The following is an 18,709-nucleotide window of genomic DNA, read 5'->3' as shown; positions in this document are numbered from 1 at the left end:
GTGGAAACCTGCCACCATCCCTACGATGAAGCATGGTGGAGGCAGCATCATGCTGTGGGAATGTTTTTCAGCAGCAGGGACTGGGAGACTGGTCTGGATCAAGGAATAATGAATGGAGCAAAGTACAGCTTGTAGCGTTATACCCAAGAAGACTCGAGGCTGTAATTTTTTGCCAAAGGTCATTCAACCAAGTTATGAGTACTTATGTGAATGTGATATTTCAGTTTTGTATTTTTAATACATTTGCCGAAATTTCTAAAAAACTGTTTTTGCTTTGTCATTACCGGCTATTGTGTGTAGATTGAGGAGGGAAAAAATACAATTTAATCCTTTGTAGAATAAGACTGTAATGTAATGTGTAAAATGTCAAGGGGACTAAAGACTTTCCGAATGCACTGTATGCCATGTTAATGATATCTGAGTGAGAGTTACTAACAAAATCAATGGCCTCCTGGAAGTCATGGTCCCTGGACAGTATTCGGCCATGATTACTACTGATGCACAACTAGGGCTGTGGTGGCAATGGCATTTTGTCAGCCTGTGATTGTCATGCAAATATCTGCCTGTTGCACGGTAATTGACCTTTAATTAACATCAACACATTTAGCATCTCCTGGCTTCCACTCACTGCCTACAAGCCACTGATGCAGACCTTTGGAACTTCTACATTTTAAAACGTCTAATAAATCCAAAAGCCTACATCATCACAATAGATCTATTATTCAAAAACATGATATGAAGAAAACGTAGACCATTTCAGAAGAACAAAATAGCATACTCTAAATTGTCCTTATGTTATGTTCTGATCTGGCTATGCCATGTGGCTGTGGGCAACACTAGTTCATTTAGTAGACAAGATTTGCTTAGAATTCCGTGGCATTACTTTATATTATAGTATGAGGAATACAATTGAACAGAGCTGAATAAAATAGAATGGATATTTTCTCCTAATGACTTGAGGAAGTTCACATGTGGCTATTCTGTGTTGAACGCTTAACAAAGAAACGGGTGTTAATTAGATTTATTTATGTAACTTTAGTTATTATACAAATGTTGGGCTAAATGTTTAGATAATTAATACATTCTAAGGCTGCATGATACCACTCTAATGATGAAAGGCATGAGCTCTGCTTTGTTTTTTGCGCAGCCTGTACACATCTCTAATTCACAATTTGGAGGGGATTCCCGGCTGCATCCACTTTGTGTGAACTTAATGCCCCCTAAAAGAATCTACACCTGTTGTATAGCGGAATAATGTGCTTATTTTAAGAAGTTATTTGGTCATTTTAGTTGTGATAGAAACTTTATCAAAACATATAGGCCTATTGGCTTGGCTACATGAGTGTCACGGGATTCTTCCGTTGAAGGAGAGGCGGACCAAAATGCAGCGTGGTAAGTGTCCATGGTTTTAATAGGAAAACTCAACATGAACAACTACAAAACAAGAAATGTGAAAAACCGAAAACAGTCCCGTGTGTCACAAACACTGACACAGGAAACATTCACCCACAAAATACCCAAAGAATATGGCTGCCGAAATATGGTTCCCAATCAGAGACAACGATAGACAGCTGCCTCTAATTGAGAACCAATCTAGGCAACCATAGACATACAATTTACCTAGACAGGAAACCCCAGCCCCATAAACATACAAAACCCCTAGACAAGTCAAGGCCCATAAATCCCCCATGTCACACCCTAACCTAACCAAAATAATAAAGAAAACAAAGATAACTATGGCCAGGGCGTGACAATGAGGTGTGTGATTATGATTTAAAAAGCCTCAAAAGAAAGCAGGCGCTGTTCTTGCCTTCAGCTGAGCATGCATGTGTTAAAGGGGAATTAAATGAAAGGAAAGCTACACTAAACAATCTAAATTTCTTAGATTTTTCGCAGACCTCAAAAGTGGTCCCCTGATATGGTTTAAGCATTGTTGGGAACACAGAAAATCAAATAGTTTTTTTCCTATTAAAAAAGTGTGAAAAACTGGGGAACATGGAAAAACAAAACAGAGAATAATGAAAAATATGTTTTAAAAAATGAACGGATCTCAAAAGGCACTTTATCCTCTTGCAGCAAAGCATTTTGAGGAAAGTTGAAGTCAGTTCCTGCCAATATCCAGCAACTTTGCACTGCCGTTGAAGAGGAGTGGGACAACATTCCACAGGCCACAATCAACAGCCTGATCAACTCTAAGGGGAAGAGATGTGTCGCGCTGCATGAGGCAAATGGTGGTCACACCAGATACTGACAGGTTTTCTGATCCACGCCCCTACCTTTTTTAAAGGTATCTGACGAACAGATGCATATCTGTATTCCAGTCATGTGAAATCCATACATTAGGGCCTAATGAATGTATTTCAATTGACTTATTTCCTGATATGAACTGTAACTAAGTAAAATGTTTGAAATGGTTGCATTTTATATTTTTGTTCAGTACATTCAAACATTCAACAACACAACAGTGAAACTTTATCAACAGATTACAGTAATTGATTCATTGGGACAACATTTTAACAGAACTGAAGAATGCAAAATATATTGCTAACTTGTACAACAGTAGCTTCACAGTATATATACATTCATAATCTAGCTACAGGTAGAAAAAAAATCAAAGATCTTTGGTTGATTTTTATAAAACTCGCCAGCTTGTAGTCCTAAAAAAAATGGTATGAGTAAGTTTTGGTTCGTTCAGCCATTGTTAGGGTGACAGAATAGGGTTCTGGGATAAACACAGGAAATAACGTCTGATGTTAGTTAACACAGGCTTAGGAGATGTTATACATTTTGATCTGAGATGATATCCGTCATTTAATAGGAACGTTATGAATGAAGCATTTATGTGCTTTTTCTGATTACATAAATGCTTAAACAAAATCTAAGTGACATTACCTAACGAAGATTAGCTCCTAAACCTGTGTTTACCACAGACCTTAGTTTAAACATTTATCCAAATACCCTACCAAAAAAATCCATTCATTTTCCAGTAGGGTTTGTTCAACGAATCATGGCGGACTTATTTCCTACAGAAATACACGTTTACTAGTGCTCTCTTTTTCTTGAGGCATCTGAAAACTTTTGGGGAAAAAGACACACATTTACAACTTGGTATCACTGAATAACACACAATGTGTATAATGCATGTCTCATTTGACATGAATTTCACCTGCATCTCAGACCCTTTTCACACTATCGTGCTGACCCAACCTATACTGTGCTGGCTCTATTTTATTTTCACATTGTCATTTCCGGCACAGTTCCAGCAACTACACTGGATGCTTAACTAGGCCAGCCCTGAACAGGTCGACTTGGCTCACTGGGGTGAAAGGGGTTTTGGTATGCATTCAAATTATTCTTATTGTGTATTTGTCACATCGTCCCGGGCTGAGCAGAGGAAAGTAGTTGGATGTCTTCACATCAGTAAAAGTGTAAAGAAGTGACTGTGTATCAACATTATAAAAAGACAGAGTGTGTCTGTCACAGTCTAGAAACACTCCCACAAGAGTGAGCTCTGCCACAGTTATTGGTGGTTGAGGGTCGGTATTGGCTTGGAAACATTTTTCTTTAGCATAAGAAAGAATCCAAAATCCATTCTGTGGAGTTAAAGGAACATTGCATCTTCTCTCAACATTGTCTCTGGCCACACCAACATACCATGACAGTTTTTCTGTTGTTCCGTCCTTTACCTTCACTTCCCAATAGTGTTGTCCTGAACTGAAACTCTCTTTAGAAAACACATGGAGATGCGTTCTAGAGGCTTTCTCTGTATCTTTTTCTTGAATGTAAAAAGCCCGCTTTCCATGATTGACTCTAATAGCAGGGTGTACAGTCTTTTCATCCAGAATGATGTTCTCTGGGGTAACTAGAAAGACAAGATTTATTTCATTCACACAATTTGATGGGATGGATTGGTAAGGATTTCAGATAATGTGGACCTACAGGTAACTGCCAAAATAAAGGAAACACTTGAGTAAATTATGTTTCAGGTGTCTCTGTTATGGTGTGGGGTGCTTTGTCCTGGCATGGTTTAGGTCCACTCAACCCCTTAGAGGGCCAGGTATATGCCAATAACTACACATCCATTCTGGGTGATCACCTTCAACCTATGCTGAAGCATTTCTATCCTGATGGGAGGGGTCTCTTACAGAATGACACTTCCCCCATAGGGCAAGAGTGGTCACAATGGTTTGATGATCATGAACACAATGTAAAACATATGCCATGGCCATCTCAGTCACCAGATCTCAACTCAATTGAACACTAATGGGTTCATTCTGGAGCGGTGCCTGAGACAGCGTTTTCAACCATCAACAAGAGCTCCAGACACTTATAGAATCTATGCCAATGCGTAATGAAGCTGTCCTGGTAGCTGGTGGAGGCCCAACTCCCTATTAAGACACTTAGTTGATTTCCTCTTTTGAGGCTGTTACCTGTATATCGTAATAATCTAATGAACATATAATTGTCCTGTCCTACTGTGATTTTATTTACCTTGGAATCCTTTCACCTGGTGCCAATCTGCATTTAAAAAAGTAAAGTGTGAGTGTCCAGTATTTCAATTCTTCCAAAAATGATATAAATTATAAATTGTTTAAAGCACTCCAACATGTCAGCAGACTTTGTTCATAAAACTATGTAAACACTGAATTATAAAATATAGAGGGTAAAGCATTGTTCTCCCCCAGTATAACTTTACCTTTCAGATTAAGTTCTTCACCAGCTGCTCTCTGTTCAGTCGGTGCCAGCACTGTGTTTTCTGCCCCTAACGGAACACATTTTGGTAATATTGGTATTCATCAGGTTACGACATTATCAAAGTTATATTATATCATATACAGTATATCATCAGTGAACATTACATTCAATTAGGTGTTTTGTCTCTGTTGAATGGAACAGGTGAAAGTTATTGAAAAAAGGTGAATGTGGAACTGGGACAGTCAAATCCTATTGGGATTATGTCAAATTATCATCAAAATATACAACTAAAAGGGACATATATTTGTTCTCCTATTACTTTACCTTTCAGATGAACATCATTTCCAGCTGCACTCTGTTCAGTATGTATCTGCACTGTGTTCTGCACTGTGTTTTCTGCCAATAACGGAGCAAATTCAGGTAATGTAAAAATTCATCAGGTTACCACATTATCAACGTTATATTGTATCATATATACAGTATATCATGAGTGAACATTACATTCAATTAGGTTATTTGTCTCTGTTGAATAGAAAAGGTGAAAGTTATTGTAAAAAGGTGAATGTGGAACTGGGACAGTCAAATCAAATAGTGAAATGACAAATGATCATCAAATTATACAATTATGAAGGAAATTAATTTTGTATCCTGTTACTTTACCTTCCTTATTGAATTCTTCACCAGCTGCTCTCTGTTCAGTAGGTGTCTGCATTGTGTTTTCTGCCCCTAACGGAACACATTTTGGTAATATTGGTTTTCATCAAGTTACTACATTATCAAAGTTATATTATATCATATACAGTATATCATCAGTGAACATTACATTTAATTAGGTTTTTTGCTTCTGTTGAATGGAAAAGGTGAAAGTTATTGTAAAAAGGTGAATGTGGAACTGGGACAGTCAAATCCTATTGCGATTATGTCAAATTATTATAAAAATATACAACTAAAAGGGACATATATTTGTTCTCCTATTACTTTACCTTCCAGATGAACTTCTTTTCCAGCTGCACTCTGTTCAGTAGGTATCTGCACTGTGTTTTCTGCCAATAACGGAGCAAATTTAGGTAATGTAAAAATTCATCAGGTTACCACATTATCAACGTTATATTGTATCATATACAGTATATCATGAGTGAACATTACATTCAATTAGGTTATTTGTCTCTGTTGAATGGAAAAGGTGAAAGTTATTGTAAAAAGGTGAATGTGGAACTGGGACAGTCAAATCAAATAGTGAAATGACAAATGATCATCAAATTATACAATTATGAAGGAAATTAATTTCGTATCCTGTTACTTTACCTTCCTTATTGAATTCTTTTCCAGCTGCTCTCTGTTCAGTAGGTGTCTGCCCTGTGTTCTCTGCCCCTAACGGAGCACATTTTGGTAATATTGCTATTCGTCAGTTTACTACAATATCAAAGATATGTAATATCGTATACAGTATATCATAAGTGAACATTACCTTCAATTAGGTTTTCTGTCTCTGTTGAATGGAAATGGTGAAAGTTATTGTAAAAAGGTGAATTGTGGAATAGGGAGAGTAAATCCCTATTGAGATATGTGCATATTATGCTTGGTGTCAATGGAATGTTTCCTCATAAATAAGTTATTAGCATGTATTAGCATTTCACAGAGAGATCAGAATGAAACAGTTATCTGCCGGCCCCTGTCCTAGCTCAGTTTGATTTGAAACATAGAGGCACAATCATGTCAACATGAAATCCGTCAGGGTTTATGTTGTCATAACTCATCTCACACTCAGTTTATTTATCACACAGATCAGACTCCAGCTACTATCTCTTCAGTAGTTGGTATGTGTTCTTTGCTTTCTGCCCCTACCAGAGCGCATTTAGGTAATTATCCTGCAATTTACTAATCATAAATATTTAATTCATACAAAACTATGCTACTAATGATTATCAAAGTTAGACAATTCTATCATCATGATAGTGAACAACCGGCAATAGTTTTATTTTTCTCTATTGAATCGAAAAGGTAATTATTAAAAGGTTATTAAAAGGTTATTGTAAAAAGGTCAATTGTGGAACAAGTAGAGTCAAATCCTATTGAGATATGTGCATATCAGGCTTTGTTTCAATGGAAAGGTTTTCTCAAAAACAAGTTAGTTACATGTATCTTATGAAAGCCTTCACCCAGAGATCAAAATGAAACAATTACCTGCCGCCCTCTGTTCCAGCTCAGCTTGATCTGAAATATAGAGACACATTTGTCAAAATATTGTCAAAATTATGTCATAACTCATAATTTCATTCTTAGTTTATTTATCAGAAGAAATACACTACCGGAATGGTTTCTGGACTTTTGGGATGAAGACCACATGGACCCTAAAAGATTTAAAAAATATTATTGTTTCAATATTGACTTTTTTTAAATTATTGTTTCAATAATAACTTTTGTCAAAATCATTTCTCTATAGGGTTATTATTACTGATATACCTTGCTCTTATAATTAAATCACAAACACTAATATGACTGAATTCCAGATACCTCTTCGTTTACACAGGATGACAGAGAACAGAGCACATATGATGACCAGAGACAGGATCAGAGTCACAATGAAGGCCTCTTTGTAGACTCCTGCACATATAACATGGATCAAATGCCTCTAAAGCTCTCAAGACAGAACATCATCACAGTGAAATTAAGTGAAACACCTCTTCAACATGTTCATCCTCCTCTAAACTAGTGTCTGTGGGATGGGGAGAGAGGGATCTGACCGTTGGTAGGATATTTGTGTAGGAGACTAACTCACCAGGTACAGCTGTAGGAGCTGTGTATATATGTGGCAGAATTCTGCCCTCTCTCTTCGCCTCCTCAGACAGAGAGAATGTACAGGCGAGCCAATTGGAGTATGAGGAAGCATACAGCAGCCAACTACTGACACTCACCAAGCCCTGGGGATCTGATAGAGAAAAATAGGGAGGGGAAATCAAAATATTCACATTGACTTTGTTGGGTTCTAAATATCAGAGTAAGAAAATGACGGACTCTATGAAAGCTCCAACCAAGTTGATTCAGCCTAAAGGATCGAACAACTGAACAGACAAAAACATATTTCCACCAGTGGTAATATAGTGTATACACCCCAATTTAGGTGGAGTCTCATGCTTCTCTCTAAACATTACATTTTTATTGCTAGGCAGGAAGTTAAGGGATACGGGCAATAAACTGTTCCTTCTCCCTTATTGTGACCTGAACTGACCTCAACCCCCTTCCTCAGTAATGCACAGCTCTCCACCATTATCAGTGCCTGCCAACATATGATCATCTCTCCCTGTACTCAGTACATTCCAAGCTTAACATCATCTACCATTTTGGGGTGACAGGTAGCCTAGTGGTTAGAGTGTTGGGCCAGTAACTGAAAGGTTGCTTGATCAAATCCCTGATCTGACAAGGTAAAAATCTGTCGTTCTGAACAAGGCAGTTAACCCACTGTTCGTAGGCCGTCATTGTAAATAAGAATAGGTTCTTAAACTCTGGGATAGGGTATGCATGTAATTAGTAGCATTGGATAGAAAACACTTTGACGTTTCTAAAACTGTTAAAATAATGTCTGTGAGTATAACGGAATTAATATGGCAGGTGAAAAGACAACATTTATCTATTTTTAGCTCCCAGGCTCTTCCAATGCAAACCTATTGCTCATATGTATTTCCGTCTCCCAGAGTGCAGTACCTATGGCTTCCACTAGATGTTCTTTATACAAGACTTCAGGCTTGTTTTTTGAAAAAAGAACAAGAAATTGTAGTTTTTCTGAAGAGAGCTCAAAAAAAAGTCGTGTTTTGGCGTGTGAATGAGGGCGCGCTCTTCGTTATTTTCCTTTCCAATTTAACATACTACTTTCCGTATGAAATATAATTTATTTAGATATGAGAGTACCTGAGGATTAATTGGAAACGTTGTTTGACTGGTTTCGACAAAGTTTACCGGTAGCTTTTGGGATTCATTTGCCTGCATGTTGAACGAGTGGATTACTGAAATCAATGGCGCCAACCAAACAGACCTTTTAGGATAAAATGAAGGACTTTGACTAACAAACCGAACATTCATTGTGTAGCTGGGACCCTTGGGATTGCAAACAGAAGAAAATCTTCAAAAGTAAGTGATTTATTTTATCGCTATTTCTGATTTTGTGACGCCTGTGCTTGTTGAAAAATATGTTCATGTGGGGTGCTATCAGCAGACAATCACATGCTATGCTTTCGCTGTAACGCCTATTATGAATCGGAAAAAGTTTGATTAACAAGATTCTAAGCTTTTGAATGATGTAAGACACTTGTATTTTCATGAATGTTTAATATTACAACTTTTATTCGAATTGCACGCCCTCCAACTTCACCGGATGTTGTCGACTGGTGTCCCCCTTTTACATTTTTTAAAACATTTATTTTGGGGTGGTAGGTAACCTAGTGGTTAGAGCGTTGGGCCAGTAACCGAAAGGTTGCTAGATCCCCGAGCTGACAAGGTAAAAATCTATGTTCTGTCCCTGAACAAGGCAGTTAATCCACTGTTCCTAGCCCGTCATCGTAAATAAGAATTTGTTCTTAACTGACTTACCTAGTAAAATTTAAAAAAAAAAATACATTCCTCCTACAGATAACCATTAACTTCTGGTGTAGACCCAAGACTACGGCCCCCCCACATTTCTCTAGCATGATTATTAATATTCAAAGTTCAGAAATCCGAACCCATCAACTTACACAAAGTAATGTAACTGAAAGTACACCACAACCCAGGTCAGATTTTTAACCTAAACCACAGGTACTCGAACATTCAGCAACGTGTCAGCAGAGCAGAGACAGTGTGAGGAAGTACCCAAATGTAATTACCAGAAGTTTTGAGCACTTCTTGTTCATTTCTGATCTCTGTCCCCTCTTTGTTTCTCCAGGTGAGTTTAGGTTGTGGTGACCAGCCCTCTGATGAACAGGTAACGTTCACCTGATCTCCTCCTCCTCTTGCTTCAGCTACAGAGAGAACTGGTTCACTACCTGTTACTAATGGACAGATGAAAGGGGATAAGCCACAACTATTAGGACACAGATTGAATGACAGAATAAATTGGAAGAATGCAAGATATTTATTTTACAATGTATTGTTAGATGGTTCCTTTTAAACAACCATTTCAAACTCCAGCTATATTTAGCCACTGCTAGCTCAAATGCAATGGGAGTGGTAGGGGCATCAACACATTTTTCTAAAAGTCATGGCCAAACAACTCAAATCTCTTAAAGGATGGTTTGCCCATTATTTTAGATTACACGGATGCCCCTATGACTTCCATATATATTTTCTGGGGGGTTATATAAGGCTAAAGTAGTGGCTCTACCCCTAATGCAATTGTAAACTGAGAGGTGGCAAATGCAACTGTTTTTGACTCTGTGGTACCAAAGACTACTAGGCCTGTATTCAGAAGTATATCAGAGTAGGAGTGCTGTTCTAGGATCAGGTGCTTTGGGGGTTACACCACAATACACAGTTTCACCATCAATTTGAGAGATAACCCTTACCATTCACTGTGAGGAAGACACTGGCCTTTTCATACCACTGTTTACTGGTGACCTGGCACACATACTCCCCCCTGTCTTCCAGCGTGACCCTCTCCAGTGTCAGGGAAACGTTCCCTCTCTCCATCCCCCCAGTTAGAGACACCCTGCCCCTGTACCGAGGGTCCACAGGGGCCTCCTGGATCTTGTGATCTTTGTACAACAAGGCAGGACTGTGGGAGTTACTGGAATGATACCAGCGCACCTCCAATGGCTCCACATTGAAGAGAGGTGAAACTTGACAGAGTAGAGAGACAGAGGAGCCAGACAGGGTCGAGATTGGACCATCAGGGACAGTTAAGGTGAATGTCTCCGGAGCTGGAGAGGGAGAGACGGGGGGGGAGAAAGAAAGGGTGACTTATTTGTGCTAGACTCCCAGGGCCAGATTCCAGGACACAAATTCAATGTAGGCCTAACCTGGATCTCCATTAAAATGACTTTAATCCCAGACTAAGATTAATCTGTGTCCCGGAAACCATTTATTTGAGTTACTGATGAAATGAACAGTGTAAACATTCTCACCAGGTTGAGCTGCTCTGATGGGAACTGTGAGAGCAGACAGTATCAGCACCCTCAGACACATCCCTGCATAAAAGATAAAGGACATCAGAATGACATTATCATGATTTAGGTGTTTGGTAGCCTGAGAGAGAGAAACATTGTAGGTACATACAAAGTATCAAAAATACTTTACCAATAAAGTTACAAAAATTGTCATAATGATTATGCCCATGTTGACTCCAAGGCTTCCCACAGTTGTGTCACGTTGGCTGTATGTCTTTTGGGTGGTGTACCATTCTTCATACATACAGGAAAAGGTTGAGCGTGAAAAAAACAGCAGCGTTGCAGTTCTTGACACACTTAAACCGGTGCACCTGGCACCTACTACCATACCCTATTCAAAGGCACCTAAAATATTTTGTCTTGCCCATTCACCCTGTGAATGGCACACATACACAATCCATGTCACAATTGTCTCAAGGTGTAAAAATCCATCTCATCCACTTCATCTATACTGACATCAATAAAATATCATAACTTTCACCTGGATTCACTTGGTCAGTCTGTCATGAAAGAGCAGATGTTCCTAATGTTTTGTACACTCACGGTCAAATCAGATCCCGCCTTTTGTCTCAAAAGTGAAGCTATTGGGTTCATTGGCAACCAGGTGAAGGTGAATGATTAGATGGAGCCTGTGAGGCTGAACTTTGGACTTTCAGACATTGGTTTTATCTTTTTACTGCTGCTACAGTATATTGGTTAAATAGCCACACGAGCACTAGCAGCCATTTTAGGAAAGTACACGCACAGTAGTCATTTTAACGAAGTTGAATGGAAGAATACAGAATCGATTCCTAATAGTAATTACTAGAAATAATACATTGAGAATAAATCGAACAAATTATCCTGTTACTGTGAAAGGAAAACAACAAATGCAACAAATCCAAGGGACATTTATTTTACATTTATGTCACATTTACGTTACATAAATGTAACATTTCTTAATAGGCAAAAGCAAGTGAAGAGTTGTGAGAAGGGGGAATAGAAGAAACATAACTTTTTTCAATTAAGAGGTAACTGATAACATTTAAATGAAAGGTTAACTAATATTTTACTAGAGAAAATGGATTTGTACCTAAGTGCATGGTGTCTCGATTTCCAACGGTCGTAAACATCAAATGTATCCTCACTTTAGGGATCCTCCGATGATCCTATAGATTCACGAATAGTTAGTAAGCGCGAAAGTAATGTGTCTTGCCCACTCCCTATATATTTCATTGTGCTTTCACTTTCACGTTTCTTGCAGTAACATGGGTTAATGGTTGACAAAAGGTGACTTTGACACTACGCATCTCAGAAGATTGCTATACCATATTGATGTGATTCCGGAAATGTTCAACCCTTATCCAGGTGTTGTGAGTTCTGATAATATGTGTAGGGTGACTGTGAAAAGACGACCTGGAAAGCCATCAAATCGACATGTCCACAAATCATGTAACCACAGGGGAAATAAATCATTGGGGTGTGCCCCATTACATAATCCCCATTCCTGATTTTTTCTTTACACTCAAACTCTGAATACCAAAGAGATTATGCAAAAATACACACCAATGTAGAAAGCTCTAAATAAATAGAAGGGAAGGCGCTGATAAATAGACAGTTCTACTCACCTGCCTTTGATTTTTTCCAGCCTCATTCAGCCAATGACAACGCGCCACCTTATGAATATTCAGTTCATCTTTGCATCAACAACCACGCCCCTTTCAGCAGGAGAAAGGAAGCTGCTTCTTCGACCTGGCTGAAAATCTTCCCCTAGAAAGGTACATTTCGAAAGCAGTTCCCCTTGATTTTGGTAATCTATTACATTTTGAATGGCAACTTAGATACTTAAATCTATGGAACGCAAATTCATTCGGTAACTAGAACGTTATAACTATGTACCTTGTTGTGCACCTAGCTAGATAATGTTAGCTAGCAAGCCTGTTTCATACCGAATGCGAACCTGTCAGCAAACAGCTAGTTAATGTAACTAGCTAGCTTCCTTTCTAAGTAACTAGCTCTGACGTGCGCAGTGGTGAACAAAGTCATTTCAATTACAAGTTAGATCACCCCATAACCAGTTTTGTTTCTATTCATTTAACTTTATCTGAAGCAAGATGTCATCTCTACGACCTTTCCTTTGGTCCGGTAACTTGTTAGCGAGCTACAGTTAGCTTGGCTACCTAGCCAACTAGCTAACGTTAGTTAGTGCAGATAGGCTACGACCAGATGAGGTACTGACTTGCTGTGAAAAGTTGCCCGCTAAGCTGATGTAGCTAGAGGAAACCGGCACTGTTGTGTCAAATGTTTGAAACCAGTTAGGGTTGCTGGATTACTCGCTAGCTAGGTAACCTAAGGTCTGGGTCATGAAATCATATGTTTGCAAACGTCAATCTACTGACAACGTCATGACAGCCTGGTCCAAATCTGTATGAATTAAACAACATTCCTCAATCATTGTCATGCCAAACCCAAATGGCCATACAGATCATTCAACAATACTTGCATAGCACACAGTTTATTCTGGACCAGGCTAGACTGACAGTATAGTGAATGAATGTCATACATGAACATAAGACCACAACTTTCTCTTTCTAGCTCCCAGGGGCCCAGCCCACCAGTAAAGCTGTATCAGCACCGGGTCGACGGGACAGACGGAAGCGGCGCGTCGTCGTACGGGGAGGTCCGCAGTGACATCACGATGAGCTACAAACCCATCGCCCCTGCCCCGTCCGGCTCCAACCACACCCCGCCAGGTTTCTGCCGAATGTCAATCTGTTATTTTGTATCCACTATAATTTCTATAGATGCAACCTCTACACTACCCATCTTTGGTTTGGTCTCCACCCAATTTACTGAACTCTCTACCCTTCCACAGTGCAGTGGATTCCATTCAATAGATAAGACTAGCGGTCCTATACCTGCACCTGCCCAGGGAACACACTGCACGTCAACGGCAAACCTGAGTGTCATATAAACTCAGTAAAAAAATATATGTCCCTTTTTCAGGACCCTGTGTTTCAAAGATAACTCGTAAACTTCACAGATCTTCATTGTAAACATTTTAAAACACTGTTTCCCATGCTTGTTCAATGAACCATAAACAATTAATGAACATGTACCCGTGGAACGGTCTTTAAGACACTAACAGCTTACAGACGGTAGGCAATTAAGGTCACAGTTATGAAAACTTAGGACACTAAAGAGGCCTTTCTGCTGACTCTGAAAAACACCAAAAGAAAGATGCCCAGGGTCCCTGCTCATCTGCGTGAACGTGCCTTAGGCATGATGCAAGGAGACATGAGAACTGCAGATGTGGCCAGGGCAATACATTTCAATGTCCGTACTGTGAGACACCTAAGACAACGCTACAGGATGGACAGCTGATCGTCCTCGCAGTGGCAGACCACGTGTAACAACACCTGCATAGGATTGGTACATCCGAACATCACATCTGCGGGACAGGTACAGGATGGCAATAACAACTGCCCGAGTTACACCAGGAACGCACAATCCCTCAATCAGTGCTCAGACTGTCCGCAATAGGCTGAGAGGGGCTGGACTGAGGGCTTGTAATTCTGTTATAAAGCAGGTCCTCACCAGACATCACCGGCAACAACGTCGCCTGTGGGCACAAACCCGCCGTTGCTGGACCAGACAGGACTGGCAAACAGTGCTCGTCACTGACAAGTTGCGGTTGTCTCACCAGCGGTGATGGTTGGAGTCGCGTTTATCGTCAAAGGAATAAGCGTTACACCGAGGCCTGTACTCTGGAGCGGGATTGAGGTGGAGGGTCCATCATGGTCTGGGACAGTGTGTCTCAGCATCATCAGACTGAGCTTGTTGTCATTGCAGGCAATCTCAAAGCTGTGCTTTACAGGGAAGACATTCTCCTCCTTCATGTGGTACCCTTCCTGCAGGCTCATTTTGACATGACCCTTCAGCATGACAATGCCACCAGCGATACTGCTCGTCCTGTGCGTGATTTCCTGCAAGACAGGAATGTCAGTGTTCTACCATGGCCAGTGAAGAGCCCGGATCTCAATCCCATTGAGCACGTCTGGGACCCGTTGGATTGGAGGGTGAGGGCTAGGGCCATTCCACCCAGAAATGTCCAGGATCTTGCAGGTGCCTTCGTGGAAGAGTGTGCTAACATCTCAAAACAAGAACTGGCAAATCGGGTGCAGTCCAGGAGGAGGAGATGCACTGCAGTGCATAATGCAGCTTGTAGCCACACCAGATACTGATTGTTACTTTGATTTTGACCCTCCCCCCTTTGTTCAGGGACACATTATTCAATTTCTGTTAGTCACATGTCTGTGGACCTTGTTCAGTTTCTCAGTTGTTGAAACTTATGTTCATACAAATATTTACACGTTAAATTTGCTGAAAATAAACGCAGTTGTCAGTGAGTGGACGTTTCTTTTTTTGCTGAGTTTACTACCAACCATAATGTAACAATCCCTCTCACCTGAGAATGAATACACCACGATGCCACGCAGCCTTTCTGCCCCTGCCTCCCATTTTAAAGATGTTAACCAGTCATAGGGCGCTTCAGTGCGTCTGAATTCTCTCTTTCCTCTGCCTAGGCTCCAGTGTGCCTTCCCCCTCACTCCCCTCCTCCTCCAACTTCAGACCGGCGTTCAGTGATTTCGGCCCGCCGTCGATGGGCTTTGTTCAGGTCGGACTGAACAGCCTGATCCTCATCTCCAACTACTTTAACTAGAGCCTATGCTATTTTAGAAAGTCATGTTAAATATCATGTGTTATTCAGGGTATTATATCAATAGGGTCCATGTATCACTAACAACAAATACAAAGCAGATGGTCATTACTGGTCAATTTAATTGTATGTTTATTTGCATTTCTGTCAATTCGTCATGGTAATTATCCCCGTATATCTCTACTCTGTATAAAAGGATTATATCTTGTTCAGGGTCAATTCGGAGTTCTAGTTGTTTTCGCTCTTTGACCTTTGTCTCGTATCCCCCTCCCTCCTCTCTCTCACACACAGCCAGTGAAAGTGTCTCAGGGCTCAACCTACAGCGAGCTGCTGTCAGTCATCGAGGAGATGAGTCGCGAGATCCGCCCCACCTACGCTGGGAGCAAGAGCGCCATGGAGAGGCTAAAGAGAGGTACTGCAGGCTGCCTGGCTAAACGCCTAGACCACAAATATCCTCCCGATGCTTGGAGCAAAGGTTGTGGTTGTATTGACATAGGGTGTTTATCAGTACTCCATAGAGGTTACTTTCCTTTTCCCTAACCACAGTGCACAAGCAGACAGTAAGCACATTAATATTATTGGCATAAACACAGCCATAAGAAATTAACATAAGGCAGTGGGTGATAGCAATCAGCAGCATTGCATGGCAGCAGCAGCACACCTAAATCATTGAAATAAGCCTAATAGTATGTTCCAAGGCTTCCTGCATTCAATAAAACCAACAAGCTCAGTCATCCAGTCAATCAATCATCAGTTTAAATCCACCAAGTTCAATTAGCAAAAGAATAGCCAGTCCAATCTGACATTGTCCTTTAAATCCAAAGATGCCTAAATTATGTTCAATTCATGAAACGTAAATGTTATGCACAAAATCAAAATGGGAAATTCCATGGTAACGGAATTACGCTGCGACTAGGATTCACTTTAACATGGATACCAAACAAAAACCATTGTTTTGTAAGGTTTGTTAAACTTTGAAATCGGTGTTTTTTGTTTGGCATACATTTTAAAGTGAAATATCAGTCTCGTCGTAATTCCGTTACCGTGGAATTGCCCAAATGCAGGACACGTCAAAAATAATGAATTAACCACTACTTGGTGATGAAAGGTTGTCATAGTATTTGAGATGGTCAGTCCAGAAATCCAAGGCTTGTAATCCCAAGAAATGTTTATCTTATGAATAATTACTGAAGTAAATACTTTAATGAAACAAACATTTCACCCATGCTTCTCACACGACGGCCATTTTGTTCTCTACTCACATGGTTATCTGGGCTCCTTGGGACGTCCCTACCCTAAACCCTAACCGTAACACATTTCAACTTCAATGAGGTGACAGTTAATACCAATACTTTGTCCATATGTGTTTACCTGGAAATACCTGCATTTCAATTCACATTAAATGTGGAAATCTCCACACATGAAGTAAAAGTTCTAAATCCTAACTTGTGATGTTGTTGATCTGTCTTCTAGGTATCATTCACGCGAGGGCGCTGGTCAGGGAGTGTCTGGCAGAGACGGAGAGGAGCGCTCGCACATAACCCTTTGCAGAATCCCCCCCGTCCCTCGTCTCTGTACAGGCCTCATCTATGTGTCACGTCTTCGTTATCCTGACTGAACTTGTAACCTTCCCTTGTTCCATTCCCTCTTCCATGTAGTCTCTCACATCGCCTATGGGGTGTGTTCAGAGAGTGTAACACATTTTGCAGTTGTAGGGACAGTTTGCTCTCAGAACATTCTGTAACTTATATCGGTTTCATAGGCACCACGAGGGCCTGGTAAATATTGTCTGATCCTGGTTGTCCAGTTAGGTGGGGGTGATGTAAAATATTTCTGATAGATTATTGAAAACTACACCATAATGAAATGTTTATCTGATGAGTTTGATACTCAATCTTTCTCTTAGCTGCTATACTGACACCACTCAACAACCAAAGGTTCAATTACACATTGTTTTACAGTAAGCAACACTTAAGCCTTGTTCACACTGCAGGCCTTAATGCTCAAATCAGTTTTGTTTTTCAAATCCGTTTTGCAATACTGTCCAAACAGCAAGTTAAGTGACCAAATCAGATGTGTGTGTTCAGACAGCAGTCATTTACTGACATGGCTATGCTAGTTGTCATAGTAATGGTGGGGTGCGCATTGGTGTTCGTGCTTGTGCTTCCTATCACGCAGAAGTCATGTAGCAAGCAAAGGTGACAATGCCTGCAATGGACATTTCCCAGTTGCTTTGAATGTTCAAAATCATAGTTTAAGAACACTTTAAAAGCCTCAGGATAAGATACTCCAACTTTCAAAACAAGTGTTTGGCTAGACACAGCAGTCAACTAACTAGGTAGCTGTTTCTTTCTAGCACATTCACTCTTATTTGTAAACGATTAATAAGCGAGTTAGTTGGCACATTCTTGTCAAACTGTCAAGTGTAACTAGCAAGCAACAAGATATGCTAAATAAGTTTTTAAAAACACTTGACGGCAAATCAATCAGATTTGACCTTTCAGACGAGTCGCATGGCCAGGAATCAGATTTGTATCGGACTTCAAACCACCTACGAAGGTGGCTTAAAATATCCTATTCCATGTACTATTTGACTGTTCAGACTGCAGGAAAAACACGTTTTGAATCGGATATGCAAAAAAAATGTGGACAAGGCTTGACAGCATCTTGAAATACCCAGTGCTCTGTTCCACATGCTACCACCATACACAGTACACACATCAAATCAAACTTTGTCACATGCGCTGAATACAACAAGTGTAGACCTTACCGTGAAATGCTTACATTTTCTACTGTCATTTCTGCTCCATCCTCATACCAATGAACTATTACCTCACTACACACCTGAAATCAGTTTTGTTAGTATGGCAATTTTGTAAACCCAATTTTTGCAGTTCTGTACTTCAAAAATTGAATAAAATAAAGTTTTCCAATTAAAAAAACAAGTGTTTCATTTGTATGCAGTGCACCAGGAGGTTGGTGGCACCTTAATTGGGGAGGTAATGTCTGGAGTGCAATGCGTGGGATGGTAAACACATGATTAACATGTTGATGCTTGCTCTGTCATTTGCACTGTTCCAGCCATTATTATGACCCATCCTCCCCTCAGCAGCCTCCTGTGATGTAGTGCCTGTAGAAAATCTACACGCCCTTGAACTTTTCACATTTTGTTGACAGTGCC

At 40.1% G+C, this 18,709-nt stretch overlaps 2 protein-coding genes across 6 annotated transcripts; one reads left to right on the top strand and one right to left on the bottom strand.

Annotated features, from left to right (window-relative positions):
• Nucleotides 1-1,641: 1,641 nt before the first annotated feature.
• LOC135506744 (butyrophilin subfamily 3 member A1-like) lies at nucleotides 1,642-12,119 on the bottom strand. 3 transcript variants are annotated; one of them, XM_064926093.1, is made up of 14 exons: nucleotides 11,902-12,119; nucleotides 10,788-10,850; nucleotides 10,230-10,583; nucleotides 9,552-9,716; nucleotides 7,475-7,624; nucleotides 7,210-7,299; nucleotides 7,005-7,046; nucleotides 6,880-6,909; nucleotides 6,164-6,184; nucleotides 6,001-6,066; nucleotides 5,679-5,738; nucleotides 4,697-4,762; nucleotides 4,492-4,518; nucleotides 1,642-3,862 (listed from the first exon to the last, which is right to left on the bottom strand). In XM_064926093.1, the coding sequence occupies exons 1-14, from the start codon at nucleotides 11,939-11,941 to the stop codon at nucleotides 3,345-3,347; spliced, it is 1,692 nt and encodes a 563-aa protein (XP_064782165.1). In that variant the 5' UTR covers nucleotides 11,942-12,119; the 3' UTR covers nucleotides 1,642-3,344. The 3 variants fall into 3 exon arrangements, with proteins under 3 accessions (XP_064782165.1, XP_064782167.1, XP_064782166.1); XM_064926095.1 differs by lacking the exons at nucleotides 1,642-3,862; nucleotides 4,492-4,518; nucleotides 4,697-4,762; nucleotides 5,679-5,738 and adding exons at nucleotides 5,378-5,401; nucleotides 5,519-5,539 and having other exon boundaries at nucleotides 11,902-12,115; XM_064926094.1 differs by lacking the exons at nucleotides 1,642-3,862; nucleotides 4,492-4,518; nucleotides 4,697-4,762; nucleotides 5,679-5,738 and adding an exon at nucleotides 5,384-5,539 and having other exon boundaries at nucleotides 11,902-12,115.
• Nucleotides 12,120-12,470: 351 nt separating this feature from the next.
• On the top strand, nucleotides 12,471-18,473 carry LOC135506746 (cyclin-dependent kinase 2-associated protein 2-like). Of its 3 annotated transcripts, none has more exons than XM_064926097.1 (5): nucleotides 12,471-12,586; nucleotides 13,404-13,561; nucleotides 15,395-15,486; nucleotides 15,820-15,940; nucleotides 17,002-18,473. In XM_064926097.1, the coding sequence occupies exons 2-5, from the start codon at nucleotides 13,507-13,509 to the stop codon at nucleotides 17,067-17,069; spliced, it is 336 nt and encodes a 111-aa protein (XP_064782169.1). In that variant the 5' UTR covers nucleotides 12,471-12,586; nucleotides 13,404-13,506; the 3' UTR covers nucleotides 17,070-18,473. The 3 variants fall into 3 exon arrangements, with proteins under 3 accessions (XP_064782169.1, XP_064782170.1, XP_064782168.1); XM_064926098.1 differs by having other exon boundaries at nucleotides 12,541-12,618; XM_064926096.1 differs by lacking the exon at nucleotides 12,471-12,586 and adding an exon at nucleotides 12,592-12,681.
• The last annotated feature ends 236 nt before the right edge of the window (nucleotides 18,474-18,709 follow it).

The sequence above is a fragment of the Oncorhynchus masou genome, chromosome 20 (genome assembly GCF_036934945.1).
Source record: "Oncorhynchus masou masou isolate Uvic2021 chromosome 20, UVic_Omas_1.1, whole genome shotgun sequence".
NCBI lineage: Eukaryota > Metazoa > Chordata > Actinopteri > Salmoniformes > Salmonidae > Oncorhynchus > Oncorhynchus masou.
This window is presented reverse-complemented; position numbering and strand designations above follow the sequence as displayed.